Source organism: Lathamus discolor, chromosome W (assembly GCF_037157495.1).
Source record: "Lathamus discolor isolate bLatDis1 chromosome W, bLatDis1.hap1, whole genome shotgun sequence".
In the NCBI taxonomy this organism is placed as follows: Eukaryota; Metazoa; Chordata; class Aves; order Psittaciformes; family Psittacidae; genus Lathamus; species Lathamus discolor.
The window spans coordinates 36,106,876-36,125,803 of record NC_088908.1 but is presented as its reverse complement, the minus strand read 5'-3'; the positions used below and the strand labels follow the sequence as shown (position 1 = coordinate 36,125,803).

At 44.9% G+C, this 18,928-nt stretch overlaps 1 protein-coding gene across 4 annotated transcripts in view; it reads left to right on the top strand.

Annotated features, from left to right (window-relative positions):
• Positions 1–18,928, top strand: part of LOC136004338 (Wilms tumor protein 1-interacting protein homolog) — a 130,367-nt gene that overhangs the window by 47,393 nt on the left and 64,046 nt on the right. For all 4 annotated transcript variants that reach the window (XM_065660767.1, XM_065660766.1, XM_065660769.1 and 1 more), the window contains one exon: positions 9,060–9,161. In XM_065660767.1, coding sequence (XP_065516839.1) covers positions 9,060–9,161 — 102 coding nt within the window. The remainder of the gene's footprint in view (positions 1–9,059; positions 9,162–18,928) is intronic.

Genomic DNA, 18,928 nt, shown 5'->3' with positions numbered 1-18,928 from the left:
CATTATTATTGGTGGTAGCAGTAGTGGTTTGTGTTATACTTTAATCACTAAACTGTGTATGTAAAGGGTAGGTGTCAGGATGATGGAGCTAGGCTTTTTTCAGTGATATCCAGTGATAGGACAAGGGGCAATGGGTGTAAACTGGAGCATAGGAAGTTCCACGTTAACATCAGGAAGAACTTCTTTACTGTAAGAGTGACAGAGCACTGGAACAGGTTGCCCAGGGGGGTTGTGGAGTCTCCTACACTGGAGATATTCAAGGCCCGCCTGGACAAGTTCCTGTGTGATGCACTGTAGGTTACCCTGCTCTTGCGGGGGGGTTGGACTAGATGATCTTTTGAGGTCCCTTCCAACCCTTGGGATTCTGTGATATCAACCCGTGGGAGTTGCATTCTTTTCGATTCTCCTCTCCGTCCCTCCAGGGGTAGAGGGAGGGAAAGAAGAGGGGGAGTGAGTGGAAGAGCTGTGTGGTTTATGGCTGACTTTGTTTAAACCACAACACATGGGATATACCCTAGAGGGCAAGGGGGCCCAAGACTGTTGGTTGGTATTCGAGGATCACCTGCTACAAGCTCAGGAGTGTTGCATCCAACTGGAAGGAAGTGTAGCAGGAGAGCCAGGAGACCTCCTTGGATGGATAAGGAGCTGCTGAGGAAAATTCAAAGGGAAAAAGAGGCTTATAAAAGGTGGAAGCAAGGACAGGCAGCCTGGGAAGAATACAGGGATGTTGTCCAGGAAACTAGGGACCAGGTCAGGAAAGCTAAGGCCCAGTTAGAATTAAACTTGGCTAGGGATTTTAAGGATAACAGGAAGGGATTCTATAGGTATGTAGCAAATAAAAGACAGACTAGGGACAACATAGGCCCCCTCCGGAAGCTATCAGGAGAACTAGCTACCCTTGATTTGGAGAAGGCTGAGATTCTTAATGACTTCTTTGCCTCAGTGTTCACTGGCAAAGGCTCTGACTGCACCACCCAAGTCTTAGAAAGCAGACACAGGGACTGTGAGAATGAAGACCTTGGGTCCACTGTAGAAAAGGATCTGGTTTGAGACCATCTTAAAGAACCTAAACCTGCACAAGTCCATGAGACCTGATGAAATCCATCTGCAGGTCCTGAATGAGCTGGGGGTTGAGGTTGCTAAGGCGCTGTCCATCATATTTGAAAAATCATGGCAGTCAGGTGAAGTGTCCGACGATTGGAAAAAGGGAAATATAACCCCCATTTTCAAGAAGGGGAAAATGGATGACCCAGGGAACTGAAGACCAGTCAGCCTCACCTCTGTGCCTGGAAAAATCTTGGAGCGCATTCTCCTGGAAGGCATGCTAAGGTACATGAATAACAACAAGGTGCTTGGTGACACCCAGCATGGCTTCACTAAGGGGAAATCCTGCTTGACCAATTTGGTGGCCTTCTATGATGGGGCTACAGAATTGATGGACAAGGGTAAAGCAGTTGATGTTATCTACCTGGACTTGTGCAAAGCGTTTGACACTGTCCCACACGACATCCTTCTCTCTAAATTGGGGAGATATCAATTTGATGGATGGACCACTCGGTGGATAAAGAACTGGCTGGATGGCCGCACACAAAGAGTTGTGGTCAATGGCTCGATGTCTGGCTGGAGACCGCTAACGAGTGATGTCCCTCAGGGATCGGTGTTGGGACCGGTCTTGATTAACATAGAATCATAGAATCATAGAATAGTTAGGGTTAGAAAGGACCTCAAGATCATCTAGTTCCAACCCCCCTGCCATAGGCAGGGACACTTCACACTAAACCATCCCACCCAAGGCTTCATCCAACCTGGCCTTGAACACTGCCAGGGATGGAGCACTTACAACCCCCCTGGGCAACCGATTCCAGTGCCTCACCACCCCCACAGGAAAGAATTTCTTCCTTACATCCAATCTAAACTTCCCCTGTTTAAGTTTAAACCCGTTACCCCTTGTCCTGTCACTACAGTCCCTGACGAAGAGACCCTCCCCAGCATCCCTATAGGCCCCCTTCAGGTACTGGAAGGCTGCCATGAGGTCTCCATGCAGCCTTCTCTTCTCCAGGTTGAACAGCCCCATGGACAGTGGGATTGAGGGCACCCTCAGCAGGTTTGCTGATGATACCAAGGTGTGTGGTTCGGTTGATACTCTGGAGGGAAGGGATGCCATCCAGACGGACCTTGACACACTTGTAAGGTAGGCTGATGCCAGCCTTATGAAGTTTAACCATGACAAGTGCAAGGTCCTACACCTGGGTTAGAGCAGTCCCAGGCACAGCTGCAGGTTGAGCAGAGAAATGATTCAGAACAGCCCTGCAGAGAAGGACTTGGGGGTGCTGGTCGATGAGAAAATGAACATGAGCCGGCAGTGTGCGCTCGCAGCCCAGAAAGCCAACCGTATCCTGGGCTGCATCAAAAGGGGCCTGACCAGCAGGTCAAAAGAGGTGATCCTGCCCCTCTACTCTGCTCTTGTGAGACCTCACCTGGAGTATTGTGTGTAGTTCTGGTGTCCTCAACATAAAAAGGAAATGGAACTCCTGGAACAAGTCCAGAGGAGGGCCACGAGGACGATCAGGGGACTGGAGCACCTCCCGTATGAAGACAGGCTGAGGAAGATGGGGCTGTTCAGCCTGGTGAAGAGAAGGCTGTGTGGAGACCTCATAGCAGTCTTCCAGTATTAGAAGATGGCCTGTAATGATGCTGGAGTGGGACTCTTCGTTAGAGCCTGTAGTGATAGGACAAGGGGTAATGGGTTCAAAGTTAAACAGGGGAAGTTTAGATTGGATATAAGGAAGAAGTTATTTACTGTAAGGGTGGTGAGGCCTTGGAATGGGTTGCCCAGATGTCCTGGGTTTACCAGGAGCCGTTTTGCTTTTTGTATGACTTAATATGATTGTACCACCGAAGAGCATGAAACAAGTCTGCAGGAGGTGGGGCACTGATTGCTTCGAAGACTACAACAGTGCACCGGCGGCAATATCGCACCAACCGAGACTTCCTGATTCCTATCCATCAGCTGATTCGTAGACTGGAGAGTCAGGGAGTGATCAGCAGGACCCGCTCACCCTTTAATAGCCCCATATGGCCAGTGCGAAAGTATAACGGAGAGTGGAGACTAACAGTAGACTATCGTGGCCTGAATGAAGTCACACCGCCATTGAGTGCTGCCGTACCGAACATGCCAGAACTTCAGTATGGAGGGAGGCCGGGCACGATCGCTTTTTTTTAAGAAGGATCAAAACGGCTCCTGGTAAACCCAGGACACCAGAGTAGTTGTGAATGCTCCATCCCTGGCGGTGTTGAAGGCCAGGTTGTATCGAGCCTTGGGTGACATGGCTTAGTGTGAGGTGTCCCTGCCCATGGCAGGGGGTTTGGAACTAGATGATCTTGAGGTCCTTTCCAACCCTAACTATTCTATGATTCTATGTGTTGCTCAGCTAAGTGGACCATGATAGAGAGATGCATCCAGTCCCTGAGTGAATCAGCTATTCTAGAGATGATTTTTTGTAGGCCGGATGCTGGGAATGCACCCATAGATCCAGTTGAAGTTGTATGTACGTGACCCATGTGGTGGAAACTTATACGGAGTGTACCATCATCATATGCCCACTCACTGGCGTTAATAACCTGGAATGAGGCAGCACGACCAACAACGGATGAATTGATTTGTCGACTCTGAGAGTTCAAAGACAGTCTCACCCCTTCCATCATTTCAGCTGTGGAAAAACTCCTGACCTAGGAGTTCAAACAGGAGAGACAATCTATTTGAGCTATCCATCTTCCCATGTGTACCAGCCCATGTCTCACCTATTAACAGAAGACGCCTTACTGTTCGAGAGAGAAGATATAGGAGGTACATGCTACAGGAACAGCAGAATAACCAACATGTGGATAAAGCTGCTAAGATTAAAGTGGCTCAGATGGATTTAGATTTGCCACATAAGAATGAAGTATTCTTAATCTGGTTGGCCCATGACACCTCAGGCCATCAAGGCAGAGATGCAATGCTTGCTCACTCCCCCTCCTTAATCCCCCCACTCCCAGAGTGATGGGAAGGAGAATCAAAAGAATGTAGCTCCTACAGGTTGAGATAAGAACAGTCCTGTAACTAAGGTATAATGCAAAACTGCTACTACTACCACCAATTACGAATGATAATAATGATCAGGGAAAATATCAAGGGGAAAAAATACAATTGCTCACCAGCCACTGACCGATACCCAGCCTGACCCGAGCAGTGATCTGAGCCTTCTGGGTAACTCCCCCCAGTATATATATTGGGCATGATGTGCTGTGGTATGGAATACCTCTTTGGCTAGTTTGGGTCAGGTGTCCTGTTTCTGCTTCCTCCTGGCTTTGCCTCCTCCCTGTCAGAGCATGAAACTAAAAAAGTCCTTGATCAGAGTAAACATTACCTAGCAAGGACTAAAAGAAACCCTAGTGCTATCAGCACTGTTCTCAGAATAAAGTTGAAAACACGGCACTGCACCAGCTACTAAGTAGGAGAAAAATGGCTGCTATTGCTGAACCTAGGACACTCTGCCAGCTCCTTCAGTACTCTTGGGTGTAAGCCATCTAGCTCCATGGGCTTGCGTATGTTTAAGTGGAGCAGGAGATCTCTATTTTTTCCTGAATTATGGAGACTTCAGTCAGCCGCTCCCCATCTCTGCCATCCAACTCAGGGAACTGAGTACCCTGAGGATGGCTGGTGTTACTATTAAAGACTGAGGTAAAAGCAATGTCAGGTACCTCAGGCTTTTCCTTATTTTTAGTCACTAGGTTTCCCTAGTATCCAGTAGAGGGTGGAGGTTCTCCTTGGTCCTCCTTTTACTACTAATGTATTTGAAAAAGTACTTTTTATTATCTTTTATGGCAGTGGCCAGATTTAGTTCCGTCTGTGCCTTTGCTTTTCTAACTTTCTCTCTACATAACCTAATAACATCCTTCTACTTTTAATGGGGTAGCTGTCCCTTCTTCCACAGGTGATAAATTCTCTTTCCGCCCCCCCCCCCCCCCCCCCCGAGTTCTAGCAGTATCTCAGTTTTGCTAGGGTGGTTTCTTCCCTGCAGGTTTGTTTTTTGGCACATAGGGACTGCCTGCTCCTGCACCTTCAGGATTTCATTCTTGAAGAGAGTCTAGCCTTCCTGGGCCCTTCTGTCCTTCAATAATGTTTCTCAAGGAATTCTGCCAGCCAGTGTCTTCAACAGGCTGAAGTCGGCCCTCTGGAAATCTAAGGTGGAGGTTTTGCTGACCTTCTTCCTGATTTCACCAAGGATTGAAAATTCAATCATTTTGTGATTGCTTTGCCGAAGATGGTCTCCAACCATCACATCACCCACCAGTCCTTCTCTGTTTGGAACAGCAAATCTAGCTAGGCATCTCCTCTAGTTGGTTCTTTAACCAGCTGGATTAGGAAGTTATCTTCCACACCCTCCAAGAACCTCCTAGGATTGTTTCTTCTCTGTTGTGTTGTACTTTTAGCAGGCATCTGGTAGGTTGAAGTCCCTCACAAGAACAAGGGCAAGTGATCGTGGAATTTCTCCCAGTTGTTTGAAGAACACTTCATCTGTAGCTTTATCCTGGCTGGGTGGTCTATAACAGCCTCCTACCAGGATATCAGCTTGATTGGTCTTTCCCCTGATCTTCACGCACAAACATTCAGCCTTCTCACTCACAACATTGAGTTCAAGGCAGTCGATGCAGTCCCTGACATACAATGCAACCCCACCACCTCTTTTTCCTTGCCTATCACAGAATCACAGAATCCCAAGGGTTGGAAGGGACCTCAAAAGATCATCTAGTCCAACCCCCCCACAAGAGCAGGGTAACCTACAGTACATCACACAGGAACTTGTCCAGGCGGGCCTTGAATATCTCCAGTGTAGGAGACTCCACAACCCCCCTGGGCAACCTGTTCCAGTGCTCTGTCACTCTTACAGTAAAGAAGTTCTTCCTGATGTTAACGTGGAACTTCCTATGTTCCAGTTTACACCCATTGCCCCTTGTCCTATCACTGGATATCACTGAAAAAAGCCTAGCTCCATCATCCTGACACCCACCCTTTACATATTTGTAAACATTGATGAGGTCACCCCTCAGTCTCCTCTTCTCCAAGCTAAAGAGACCCAGCTCCCTCAGCCTCTCCTCATAAGGGAGATGTTCCACTCCCTTAATCATCTTTGTGGCTCTGCGCTGGACTCCTTCAAGCAATTCCCTGTCCTTCTTGAACAGAGGGGCCCAGAACTGGACGCAATATTCCAGATGCGGCCTCACCAAGGCTGAGTAGAGGGGGAGGAGAACCTCTCTTGACCTACTAACCACTCCCTTTCTAATGCACCCTAAGATGCCATTTGCCTTCTTGGCCGCAAGAGCACATTGCTGGCTCATGGTCATCCTCCTATCCACCAGGACCCCCAGGTCCCTTTCCCCTTCGCTACTTTCCAGCAGGTCAACCCCCAACCTGTACTGGTAGATGGGGTTGTTCTTCCCCAGATGCAAGACTCTACACTTGCCCTTGTTAAATTTCATCAAGTTTCTCCCCGCCCAACTCTCCAGCCTGTCCAGGTCTCGCTGAATGGCAGCACAGCCTTCTGGTGTGTCAGCCACTCCTCCCAGTTTTGTGTCATCAGCAAACTTGCTGAGGGTGCACTCAGTTCCCTCATCCAGGTCATTGATGAAAATATTAAACAGCACCGGTCCCAGCACCGACCCCTGAGGGACTCCACTAGTCACAGACCTCCAGCTAGATTCTGCCCCATTGACCACAACTCTCTGCCTTCTTCCTTTCAACCAGTTCTCGATCCACCTCACTACTTGATCGTCAAGCCCACACTTCCTTAGCTTATCTATGAGGATGCTGTGGGAGACAGTATCAAATGCCTTACTGAAATCAAGAAAAACTACATCTACCGCTCTACCATCATCCCTCCACCTAGTCACTTCCTCATAGAAGGCTATAAGGTTGGTCATACATGACTTCCCCCTCATAAAACCATGTTGGCTGTTCTTAATGACCCCCTCATCCTTGATATGCCTAGTGATGGAGTCAAGAATAAGTTGTTCCATCACCTTTCCAGGGATGGAGGTAAGGCTGACCGGTCTATAATTACCCGGGTCCTCCTTCTTGCCCTTCTTATAGACTGGTGTGACCTTTGCCATCCGCCAATCCTCAGGCACCTCTCCCGTTTCCCACGACTTACCAAAGATGATGGAGAGTGGCCTAGCAATGACCTCCGCCAGCTCCCTCAGCACCCGTGGGTGCATTCCATCCGGACCCATCGATTTACAGATGTCCAGATTGCATAGCTGATCCCTAACCCAGTCCTCATCTACCAAAGCAAACTCCTTTGTCCTGACTCCTTCTGGGGCTATAGAAATCCGGAGCCCTCGGAGAGTGTGCAGGAGTAAAGACAGAGGCAAAGAAGGCATTCAGCACCTCTGCCTTCTTTATATCCTCTGTCTCCAGGGCACCCACTTCGTTCAGCAGTGGGCCTATATTGCCTCTTGTGTTAGTTTTATTTGCTATGTATTTGAAGAAGCCCTTTCTATTGTCTTTAACCCGACTAGCAACCTGGAAGGCTAATAAAGGATAGTAGTCACAGGGCCATACCAGATGAGTGAATTTTCTGGTGATGTCTCTTACCCTGGTCCCACGGAGGCAACAGACTCCCCTGTGAGTCTGATCAGGCAGGCGTATGGGGCCCTCTGTTCTCCTTAGGGTGGAGCCACCAAACACCACCACCCCTTTTTTCTTTTTTTTTTAGTACAGCTGGTTGTAAAAACGATGTGCTTTCTGACTTTTCTGTAGGAACTCTTCTAACCTGGATGATCCCTTATCATCATCTTCCTCACTTTCCTGATCCTGAAGTACCAGGGCCTCGTATCTATTATAAAGGGGCACTTGGGAAGGTGACATGAGCTGGGGGGTGATATGCCGTCTACTCGAAGCAGTAACCTGTTTCCAACCTCCCTTGTCTCCTAGGTTCCTTCCATCTGTCCGATGCCAAAAAGGTAGGGGATCTTGAAGTTTTTTTGTTTCGGGTGGCTGGCCTGTTACTCTCGGGGGTGGTAGAGTACAGGTCTACTAGTCAGTCTCCTCAGATTCCCTTATGCTCCTTAGCTGTTTCACCTCTTCCTGTAGCTCTGCCACCATACAGAGCAAATCATTAACCTGCTGACATCTTGCACAACTGCCATCTAACATTGCTGATAGGCTCTGGCACTCACTACAGCCAGATACCTGGACAGTTATGTGTTCATAAGGGACCTCTGTCTGGGTTGCCATGTCCTTCCTGGCAAGCAGAGAGGACTTAGTTTTCTTTGCTTTCTGTCAGGAGGATGCCATCCTAGAGCTCTTTCTTGATGACTGCTGGCTGAGCTTACCTCTGAAGCCTACCAGGCTACTGGGCTCTGGCCGCTCATTCTGCCTGTGCAAACTGTCACGCTGCACTCTCTGGGCAGTGTTTATCCGCTCAAGGCTGTGCCATCCCTTCTGGTGCCATCCCTTCTGAGTCAGATGCTTGTGTCAGCAGAGCTGCTGGCTCCTAGGCAAGTCCTGATGAGGACTTGAGGCTCCCTTGGTGGCTCTTGCTGTTCAGGATCGAGACTCCTGGATGCTGTGTTTTCCTCATGCTCTGCTGCTGAAGGTGTCCTCTCTGGAGCTACTCACCTTGGCAAATGACCCTTGGCAAATGACCCTTGGCATTGCTGGAGAGGGGCAAAGATTAGTCGTTTGGATTTGGACTGGATTGTTGTTTTGTTTAGTGATTATTGAATGCAATGTGATGGAGCACCTAGTTGTGAAGGTGGCACTAAGTTTTTTTTTTTGGCAAACAGTTATTTCCAGAGAGTGTGTGCTATTTCTGTCCTTTTTTGTTGGGTTAATTTGGGGTTAATTTCCATGCATCTGTTTCACTCTAGCCACTTGCAGCTGTCTTGGGTACTTGAATCTGTTCAGGGTGAGGAACTAATTGATTTAGGGCCTGATTGGGGGTATTGTGAGTGATATGAATCAATGGCCTGGAGCAGTGGAGGGTTCTAACTTTCATTCTTTTTCTGCTTTGTAGGTATTTGTATAAAATGTGGAAAAGGTGTGTATGGAGCGAGCCAGGCTTGCCAAGCAATGGGTAATCTCTATCATACCAACTGCTTCACATGCTGCTCTTGTGGTAAGTCATCTACTATAGCCTTATTAAGTAGCTTCATTTTGTAATATATATTCCTTTAACAACTAGTGTACAGAGACCTCATCTTGCCTGCTTCCTGAGGCAAAATGCTCACGCAAGACTCCAACTTCAAAAGTTGTTTTTTATTTGCTATCTGTAAGTATTCAATGGTGTTTTCTTAAGCAACAGCCTAGGAAAGTAGTACTTGGTTGTTTTATGGCCTGCATTTACAAAATAGCTTCAACCTGCCCATTATAAGCACTACATACTTCAAATCACTTGTGTTTATGGAACTGTAATGTACATTTATCATTTTTACAGAAAAACAATAAAATTTGTGCAGCTAAAACCTCACTTCCTATTTCCAAATGGAACTCTAGTCAAGCACGTATATTTGTCATTTCTGTGTACACCTAATACTCTTAAATTGTTCTCTTATGTTTGAATGCAATAAGAACAAATAGAAGCTGCATGTTGAATACCGTAAGCTATTTTATTTTTGTAGGAGAAAACTTGCAGGTAAATCACTGGTTCCTCCTTACTGTTCTTGGGACCTTTTTAGGTTTATCTTTAAATCTGAATGTATCTGAAAGTGATCTGTACTGTATGGATTTGGGGAAGTCATGGCTTTGCCACGGGAAACATGACTTCGAAAATTCAGAGCAGCACTTTCAGAAGTGTTCGCCTTAAGCATTGTGAATTTAAGTTGGAAGCTTCCTCAGTGTGTTGTTTGTAGCTGCTGAGAGCTCACAAGTTCCCATCAAGTTCAAGGGAAGTACGAAAGCTCAATTTTCAGGAGTCAGGTAATTTTTCTTGATATGCCCACACATTTATTTAGGCTCCTAAATTCTGAAAATATTTGCCTGGATGTTGAAGATTTTGTTGTGATGCATATACACAGAAAAAGATTCACTCTGAGTAGAATGTGCTAAGTGTGCGTTGTTTATAAAAAGCATTAATTAAGGATTAGAAAAAGTGTAAAAGATTATTGGCATAGAACCAAATAAATTGATAATGAAAAGACCATTGTAAAGTCAACTTGTGAAAGGAGAAATGTTATCTTTTCTCCTGAGATTTGTACAGATAAATATTGGTTTAAAGAAACGTACAACCTGAACGTAGAATTTAGTGACCTTGATAAATGACTCAGGACCATTACGAGGTTCTAGAATCAACTCATCTGAAACCTTCAGGGATCGCTGTTGACTTTGCTCATGTCTGACAGTGGATTGATTTGGAGAAAACTCCAGGAACAAACTTGCTCCTAATGTGTGTCTCCCCGTTGCTACGCAAGCCGTCCTTATATAGTCCCTGGGCATACATTCATTACGTCATTTTCTAGAAAGTTCCCCTCATGCGTACAGAATTGTGGTGGTGGTCTCTGAGGGTCGTTTACTTCTTCCAACAATCTTCATCACTTCTGGCAGCCTTTGGAGCACGCGCAGTAGATGCTCATACCAGTTTAATTGGTTCGTTAGCACCAGACATAATAATCCTCCTAACCTCCTACTTATCAGTTAGTTTAACTGTAGCCCATCCTGGACACCTGCCATTCCCAGATACTCCTTATCCCTGTGTCCTGTTCTTCTAGACTGTTTTTCTTAAAACTGTGTCAACTATAACAATTTATCTTGTACAAGGATGCTCATTGTGTTCTGTAGCTGCATTCTATTTTTTTTCTATGTATCATGCACTTTAGTAATTTTCCATTGCTACTGTTACAAAGCCATCCAACTTAACATTACTTAAAACTGATTCTAAAGGCTTATATATTCCATTTTGTGATTTTGTGTCCCCCTTGTCTCAGAATGAGTAGCTATTTTGTTGGCTCCCAAAGTGAACAACATCCTGCTTAGCAGAGGATTACAAAATACAATATCGGATAATATCTATCCATTCATTGCCAACATTAACTTAATTGCATGGGTGAATTCCAGCTTCTTCTCTGGGACAGATGAGGAGTTTTTTTAAGTCGTGGTTTAAGCCCAGCTGGCAACCCAGAACCATGCAGCTGCTCGCTCACTCCCCCCCACCTTCTTCCCCTCACTCCCAGAGGGATGGGGAGGAGAATCAAAAGAATGTCACTCCCACGGGTTGAGATAAGAACAGTCCAGTAACTAAGGTATAGCACAAACCCGCTACTGCTACCACCAATAATAATAATGATAAGGGAAATAACAAGGGAAAAGAATACAACTGCTCACCACCCACCGACCAATACCCGGCCCGACCCGAGCAGTGATCTACCCCTTCCGGGTAACTGCCCCCAGTTTCTATACTGGGCATGATGTGCTGCGGTATGGAATACCTTTTTGCCTAGTTTGGGTTAGGTGTCCTGTTTCTGCTTCCTCCTGGCTTCCCCTCTTCCCTGGCAGAGCATGAGACTCAGAAAATCCTTGGTCAGAGTAAACATTACTTAGCAACAACTAAAAAACCCCATCAGTGTTATCAGCATTGTTCCCAGACTGAAAGTCAAAACCACAGCACTGCACCAGCTACTAAGAAGGAGAAAAATGACTGCTACTGCTGAACCCAGGGCAAGATGTTACTTTTTTATTGACCTGGTTAGATTTTAGTAGCAAGTCATCCCTGTCGTTACAACTGTTCTTTTTCAGGCCATACTGAATGAGATTGGTTCAAGTAAATTTGCTAGCAGCTAATAATGTCTCAGAGGTATTATGGTGTTTAGATGGTGATGGTGAAGATAATTTGGTGTTACACCCAGAGATGGCATAGCACAGATTCTGGCAGATACAGACATACAGTACCTGCACATGGAAACCTCAGATAGATTCTAGTTAAATATGTGCAAAGGGGAAATTTTTCTTTTACAAGTGAAACTCTGCAGCTGATTCTGTGCACTTTGGGGTTGATAGCAGCCAGTGCATTTGGTGTTTGTGGTTTGCTATAGCTGCTTTTACACCTAGGCCGAATATTGGGCTAGTGAACAGGATATGCAAAAATTGAAAACCAGGGCAAATCAAAAGAAGGAATAACCAACTTTAATGTGAACATGACTGAAGGCAATGGTTTTATTTGGCTTAGTCACAGCTGGCTGTAGTGACAAGCTGATGTCTCATGCTGGATAGGGAAGAGAGGAAGGAAATTGATTTAGTGGAAAATTGACTGCATCTACTTGAGCTCTGTCCAGCTGAATCCTGGGTTAAGTACATTCATCCTGAAGTAACTGTTGGGGAGAATTGGCTGAAATCTCACATATTTCTTAAAAGGAAAGCTAAAGAGACAATATCCTTATTGTACCTGAGTGCCAAAACAACCAAGTGTACTATCAGGAGTCCTATCTATTCAGCTCTGTGTCTGGAAGCTGCTTGTGGTTTTAGTTCTAACGTGACCTGCTGCTGGAAGCTGTGGTCAGTCCACCACAAAACATCAAGGACAGGCCATTTTGGAGGGCTGATTACTGACTACATTTGGAATTGGCTGAGCATACCCCAGTTCATTTCAGTATTCTGGTGCAACTATAATTTTCAGGTTTATTTTATTCACAGCAGAATATACTGGAATATTGTCTAAAATACATATCTAAGGTCCTAGCAAGGTTTTTGTCCTGGGTTCAGCAGTAGCAGCCATTTTTCTCCTTCTTAGTAGCTAGTGCAGTGCTGTGTTTTGATCTTTTGGCCTGGGAACAGTGCTGATGACGCCGATGTTTTCAGTTGCTGCTCAAATGTTTGGTCTGGCCAAGGACTTTCTGAGCCTCATGCTCTGCCAGGGAGGAGGGGAGGCCGGGAGGAGGCAGAGACAGGACACCTGACCCAAACTGACCCAAGAGGTATTCCATACCACAGCACGTCATGCCCAGGATGTAACAGAGAGTTACCCGGAAGGGTTGGGACTGCAGGGTTGGAGGAGGTATCGGTCAGTGCTTGGCTGGGGGGAGTGGGGCGAGTTATTGGTCGGCTGGTGTTGAGGTATTGCATTCTTTCCTCTTGTTATTTCCTTTAGCACTATTATTATTGGTGGTAGCAGTAGTGATTTGTGTTATACCTTAGTTACTAAACTGTTCTTATCTCAACCCGTGGGAGTTGCATTCTTTTTGATTCTCCTCTCCATCCCTCCAGAAACAGGGGGAGGGCAAGAAGGTGGGGAGTGAGTGAACGAGGTTTGTGGTTGGGTTTAAACCACGACAGTTTTGTTTAAAGTTACACAGAATAAATCTGAATTAATGTTACATCAGTATAATTGTTCACCAGCGTGAGCAATAGAAGAGTTGTCTCTGTGCAATACTGCTAAATGATCTAAACCACAAAATGTGCTTCAGAACTGGCAGAATGTTTTAATACTTTTCTATCCTGAGGCTATTTAGATTTTTCTCCACTGTGTACTAACCTTTCTAAGCTTTCTTAGCACTTCTAGCCCCGAGGACCATTCAGGGAATGGAATACATTCTTCTGTTATCACATGAAGAAACAAATTATCAATCAAGATGCCATCTCTAGGCATTGTGGATCTCAACAATCTTTCTTTATTATAAAGATTTATCTCAAAGGAATGAGAACTGATCACTGTACACTTGATTTCAGAAACACATGGGTGCCATTGGTTTTGGCTGCTGAGCACTTTCTGGATGTGACTCTAATCCAGCATTGCTGGTGTGTTGAAGTTCAGCAGCAGTGCCCTTTGATGCTGCTCACTCTGAGCATGCAATGCTATGGGGAGGAAGAAAGTAAACTTCCTGTGCAAATCCATTCTTGTTCCTCTGAGACAACGCAGAAGATAGCTTAGGGAAATTGCTCATCTCCCTTGAGGCTCTCTTGTGTGTTGCCACAGGATTAGGCTGTGTCCACTCCTTTTGTTCAACATACTTTTATGTTTAAAGTATTAGGAGTGAAGGTGGTGCTGCAGCTCACACTGTGCAGAGATAACATTCAGCAATCTTGAGTTGTTGTTCCAGGTCTTGATCAGATTTCTGATTATCTGCTTCAGAGCCAGGCTAAGCTGTGATTTTTAGTTGAGGCTGAACTTGAATGAAGAAGAGAATAATGACTTGTGATTCAAAGAAATCACTTCACAGTACATACTGTAAAGTAAAGCACAGACCTTTATTGGCACCAGGAGCACATGGGGGTTTAAACCTCCATACACATGTCCCAAGCACAGTAAATTTCAGGGTTTTTTTATACTTTACATTTCCATCTTGATATAATTTTATCTAAAGCATCCACACATACAGTTTAGTAAGTTACATAACTGTAGTTCTCTTATCCTACTGCACACTTGGGTTAGGGCTACAACAACAGTCTATTGGTTAGTATTAATCAAGATTCTTACAGGTGTTTACCTTTTAGCTTCAGTATTAATCAACTGCTAATACCTGCAAGCTGCATGCTTAGTTCTTCAAACTGTTATTATATCTTGCCATTAGGGATGTCCCTGCTTAGAAGCAATTTACAGAAGCAGATGCAAGCTGTCTACAGGCCCAAATTCTAATGCATTGATTATCATGCCTCACCAGAAGGGCAGTTCCCCACCCGCAGAGGTGACCCTGCTAAGCGAGTAGTCATGTTTAAGTGCTAAGTCATGCTCATGCTAAAAAGTAATTTCAACTAAGGCCTAATGGCTTGGTCTCACTTGCAAGAAAGAACCTAGTAGCAATGGTGAGGGGTCTGCAGTGTGCTCAGCTCAACAAGTTTACCTAACTTTTGCTAGTTAAGTTTGTCAGGTGGAATTTCCAGTGAGTTCTTGCCCTGGTCCGAATGTCCAGATGGCATAGGGACCAAATATCATCTTTTAGATGCATTCCCACAGAAACTGTCTCCCATTGTGTCTTGTAGCAGTTCACTTCTCATGAAGGCTGCTCATTGCAGTACAGAACTCAGTGGCTTGGTCATGTCTCCTGCAAGGATTTCACACACAGAGTGTGAACTTCTTGAGCCAGAACTATTAGTTCCACTTACATGTGTCCACTTCTGTGTTGTACAAAGAGTACCTGAGCAGAATCTTAAAAAGCTGCTAGATAAAAATACCAGTTATGTCTATGATCTGTATCCCATTCATTTCCAGGTGCAGTTGAAGACTGAAGTTTCAGGCTTTGACTTCTAAAGCTCTTCTCCAGGCTGGTGGTGATGGCTGTAGAGGCTGCTTGTTCTTTAGGATGCAACAGATGCTTGAGATCAGTAGAGGTTTAAAACAAGCAAAAGGGAATGCTTCATACAATGCATAATGAAATTGTGGAACTCACTGCTGTAGGGACAGCATGGAGGCCAAAAGTATAAATGATCTCGTAGAGGAATTAGACAAATTAAAGACGGATTGGTCCAGTGGGGCTATTAAACATAATATTTATGATGCAACCTGCAGTGCAGGAAGGCCTTAAGTGCTGACTGCTGGAAGCTGAGAGGTTATTCTTGGGAACACGTCAGCCTGTGTGAGCCCTGTTTCTAATTCTTTTTCCCACTGAGCTTTCACTCTTGGCCAGAGCTGGAGGCAGGGTACCATGCTAGATGGATCCTTGTTGCTGTCATCATGGTGTTTCTTGTTGGAGCTCAAATGAAAACCACCCACCACGTTGCATGGGCAGCTTGGGAAGGTTGTGTCCTGCAAAAGTCAGGAAGACTTGGGCTGGAATAGGCTGCAGTTTGGTGATTTAAGGACTTATTTTGACATAGAATGGGCTGGCACTGAGACCCTGGTGATGCGCGGGTCGACTCCACAATTTGTTAAAGTTGTAAAGTAGGTATGCTTTATTCAGCGCTGAGGCGCATGGGGGATCACTCCTCCAGAGGCATGCGCACCTCGGCGTTGTTCTCCTTCATATTTATCCTCTAAACTATTACATATTCATGAGGTTAAGCAACATGCCTATACATATTCATGACCTATCCCCGCTTCATATTATAATGAGGTAAAAGGTCCTTGCTTGCGTAGTGTCTCCTGGTGGTCGTGGGCGAGGGTCAGAAGATGAAGTAAACGAGTCTTCCCTGAACTTTTTTTATCTCTAGTAATTGCACATGTTCCCTGGTGATTTAGTCACTGTCCAAACCGCAAAGCTGATTTCAGCCAGTTTAGGGGTCCAGAGAACAGGAGTTACCGTTCCTTCCTCTTATCAATAGCCTTAGTCCTCCCACCCTGTTCCGGCAAGCACGATAAGTGTTGAGCACGCATTTGTTGAGTAAGCACGAGTAAGCAGTAATATTGTTAAGCAAGCGGCTTAACCCTAACCCCCCTGTACATCAGTTAACCCTTCGCATCAGTCCCCCCTTTTCTATAAAGTTAGTAAATTCTTTTACTAATACATAGATTCTTTTAGCAAACTCGCGTGAAAGGTATCTTTCAGTGCTTTATCATGTGCGTTTGACAAAGAAGTCAAAATCGCCACTTATCGCAGCATCCTCCAATTCCAAGCCAATAACACAATTGATAACACAAAGCTAACACTAACTAATATTAAAAGAACAATAGTGGGGTGAAGTAACGTATTTAGAATGCCAGTTGCAGTTGGTGACCATCCGAAAAGTGTATCCCACCAGTGGTGACTTACATCTTGTCTTACCCTTCGCAAGACTCTGCTTATTTCTTCCGTATCATGATGAATGGTAATTAAAGTTTTCTTTCCACTTTTCTGGACCTCTTTCAAAATGTTAATTAGGTCTTGATGCTTTATTAACTGCCTTACCAAGTAGGGTTCATCCCAATGGGTGTAGGTGATAATTTGTGGTACATTGTGTAATTAGACTTTATCAATTGGTGGGATACAACTGGTGCTAAATATGTAAAGTCACACCCAGTGATCTTAGTAAAATTACAAATACAAAAATTAGAATGATTCTTAACAGTCACAATTTCATTATCATTATCTATCCTCACAAAAGCACAAGCAGTTCTTAAGCTCACACAGCCTTGGCCAATATATATAAGTACAGTCCTTTGAGTAATGTCTGGATGGATTTCAAAATGACAGATGCCTTGTTCTGTATCAAGGCATATGTCCTTAGCATTGATTGTGTTTCCTCTCGAGCTTTCGCAGTTCTAGTTGTAAAGGCTTCTGGCCAACCTCAAAAGGTATCTGTTAATACTAACAAATATCTATACCCCCCTTTTCTTGGCAGTTCTGTAAAGTCAATCTGCCATTGCTGTCCTGGTCCATTGCCCCTCCCATTTTGACCCATTTTGGGTTTAGGATTACTTTTGGGGTTTGTTTGGAGGCAGAGATCACATTGGTGGGTTACCTGTTGAATAGTAGCATACAAATTTCTGGCCATAATTTTGCTTGTCAAATATTTATATAAGGCATCTACCCCCCAGTGTGTTTTTTGATGCTCATTCTTTATTAGTGACCATAACAGAGAGGAGGGGACAATTATTCTTCCCTGTGCTGTGCTGGCCCACCCCTTCCCATTGAATATTCCTTCTTGGTCTGTGATTAATTTTTGGTCATCTTTGTTGTAATTTGGCTTACCTTCCAGGGAAATTTTCCCATCAGGAATTAAAGCTCCTTCAATTGTTGTCTCACCTTTTGCCGCTTCTTTTGCCTCTCTGTCCGCCAGTTCATTTCCTTCTTCTAATTCTGAGCTCACCTTTTAGTGTGCCTTGATGTGCATAATTGCTACCTTTTCAGGTAGCTGGACTGCTACCAACAGTCTCACTATTTCTTGTACATGTTTGATGTTTTCCCCTTGCAAGTTCAACAGTCCTCTTTCTTTCCAAATGGCTCCATGCACATGTATGACCCCAAATGCATACCTTGAGTCTGTATAGATGTTTATATGCTTCTCTTTTGCTATTTCTAAGGCTCTAGTCAGAGCAATCAGCTCTGCCTTTTGTGCAGAGGTGTTTATTGGCAAAGGTCCAGATTCTATTACCTCTCTGCAGGTGGTAACTGCATATCCACCATGTTGTTTTCCACTGACGACATAGCTGCTCCCATGAGTAAACCAGGTTTCTGCGTCATCTAAAGGGGTATCTTTCAGATCTGGACAACTGGAATATGTGGCCTCAATAGTCTCCAGGCAATCATGGTGTACGGGTTTTCCTTCGTTTCTGCTGAGGAAAGAAGGTCTGGGAGTCCTAAGGCTGATGCTGACATCAAGGCGTTTTTTTTAATTGGTGGAAGGCTCGAGTGACTTCCTTTGTCCACTGAAGTTTCTTGTTGTCTTTTACGATTAGTGCATATAGAGGCTTAACAATTAGTCCACAATTGTAGATCCACAATCTATGCCATCCTGTCATACCGTCCAGGCCACACAGGCCTCTTCTGTCTGGGTAGCTATTAGGATGTCGTCTACGTACTGCAATAACTTCCCTTCTTCCGGTGGGGCTTCCCAGGACTCTTAAGTCTTTTGCAAGTTGTTCTCCAAACAGGGTAGGGCTGTTTTGTATCCTTGGGACAACACCGTCCATGTGAGCTGGGTTTTGCACCCACTCTTAGGGCTTTCCCATTCGAATGCAAAGATTTTCTGGCTGGCTTTGTGGAGAGGGAGGCAAAAGAAGGCATCTTTCAGATCTAGAAGAGTGAACCAGGTTAGCTGTGATGTTAAGCATGTTAAAAAGTGTATGGATTTGCCACTACAGGGTAAAGATCCTCAGTTATTTTGTTAACAGCCCATAAGTCCTGTGCCACCTGGTATGACCCATCAGGTTTACGAACAGGTAAAATAGGGGTGTTAAAATCAGATTGGCACTCTTTTAGCAGTCCTAGCTGTAGGAAGTTTTCAACTATTGGACAAATTTCTTCCCTTTTCAGGGGGCATTGCTTGATCCTGACTGGCTGTTTTCCCTCCTTGAGTTTAATCTGTATTGGGGGTGCATTTTTG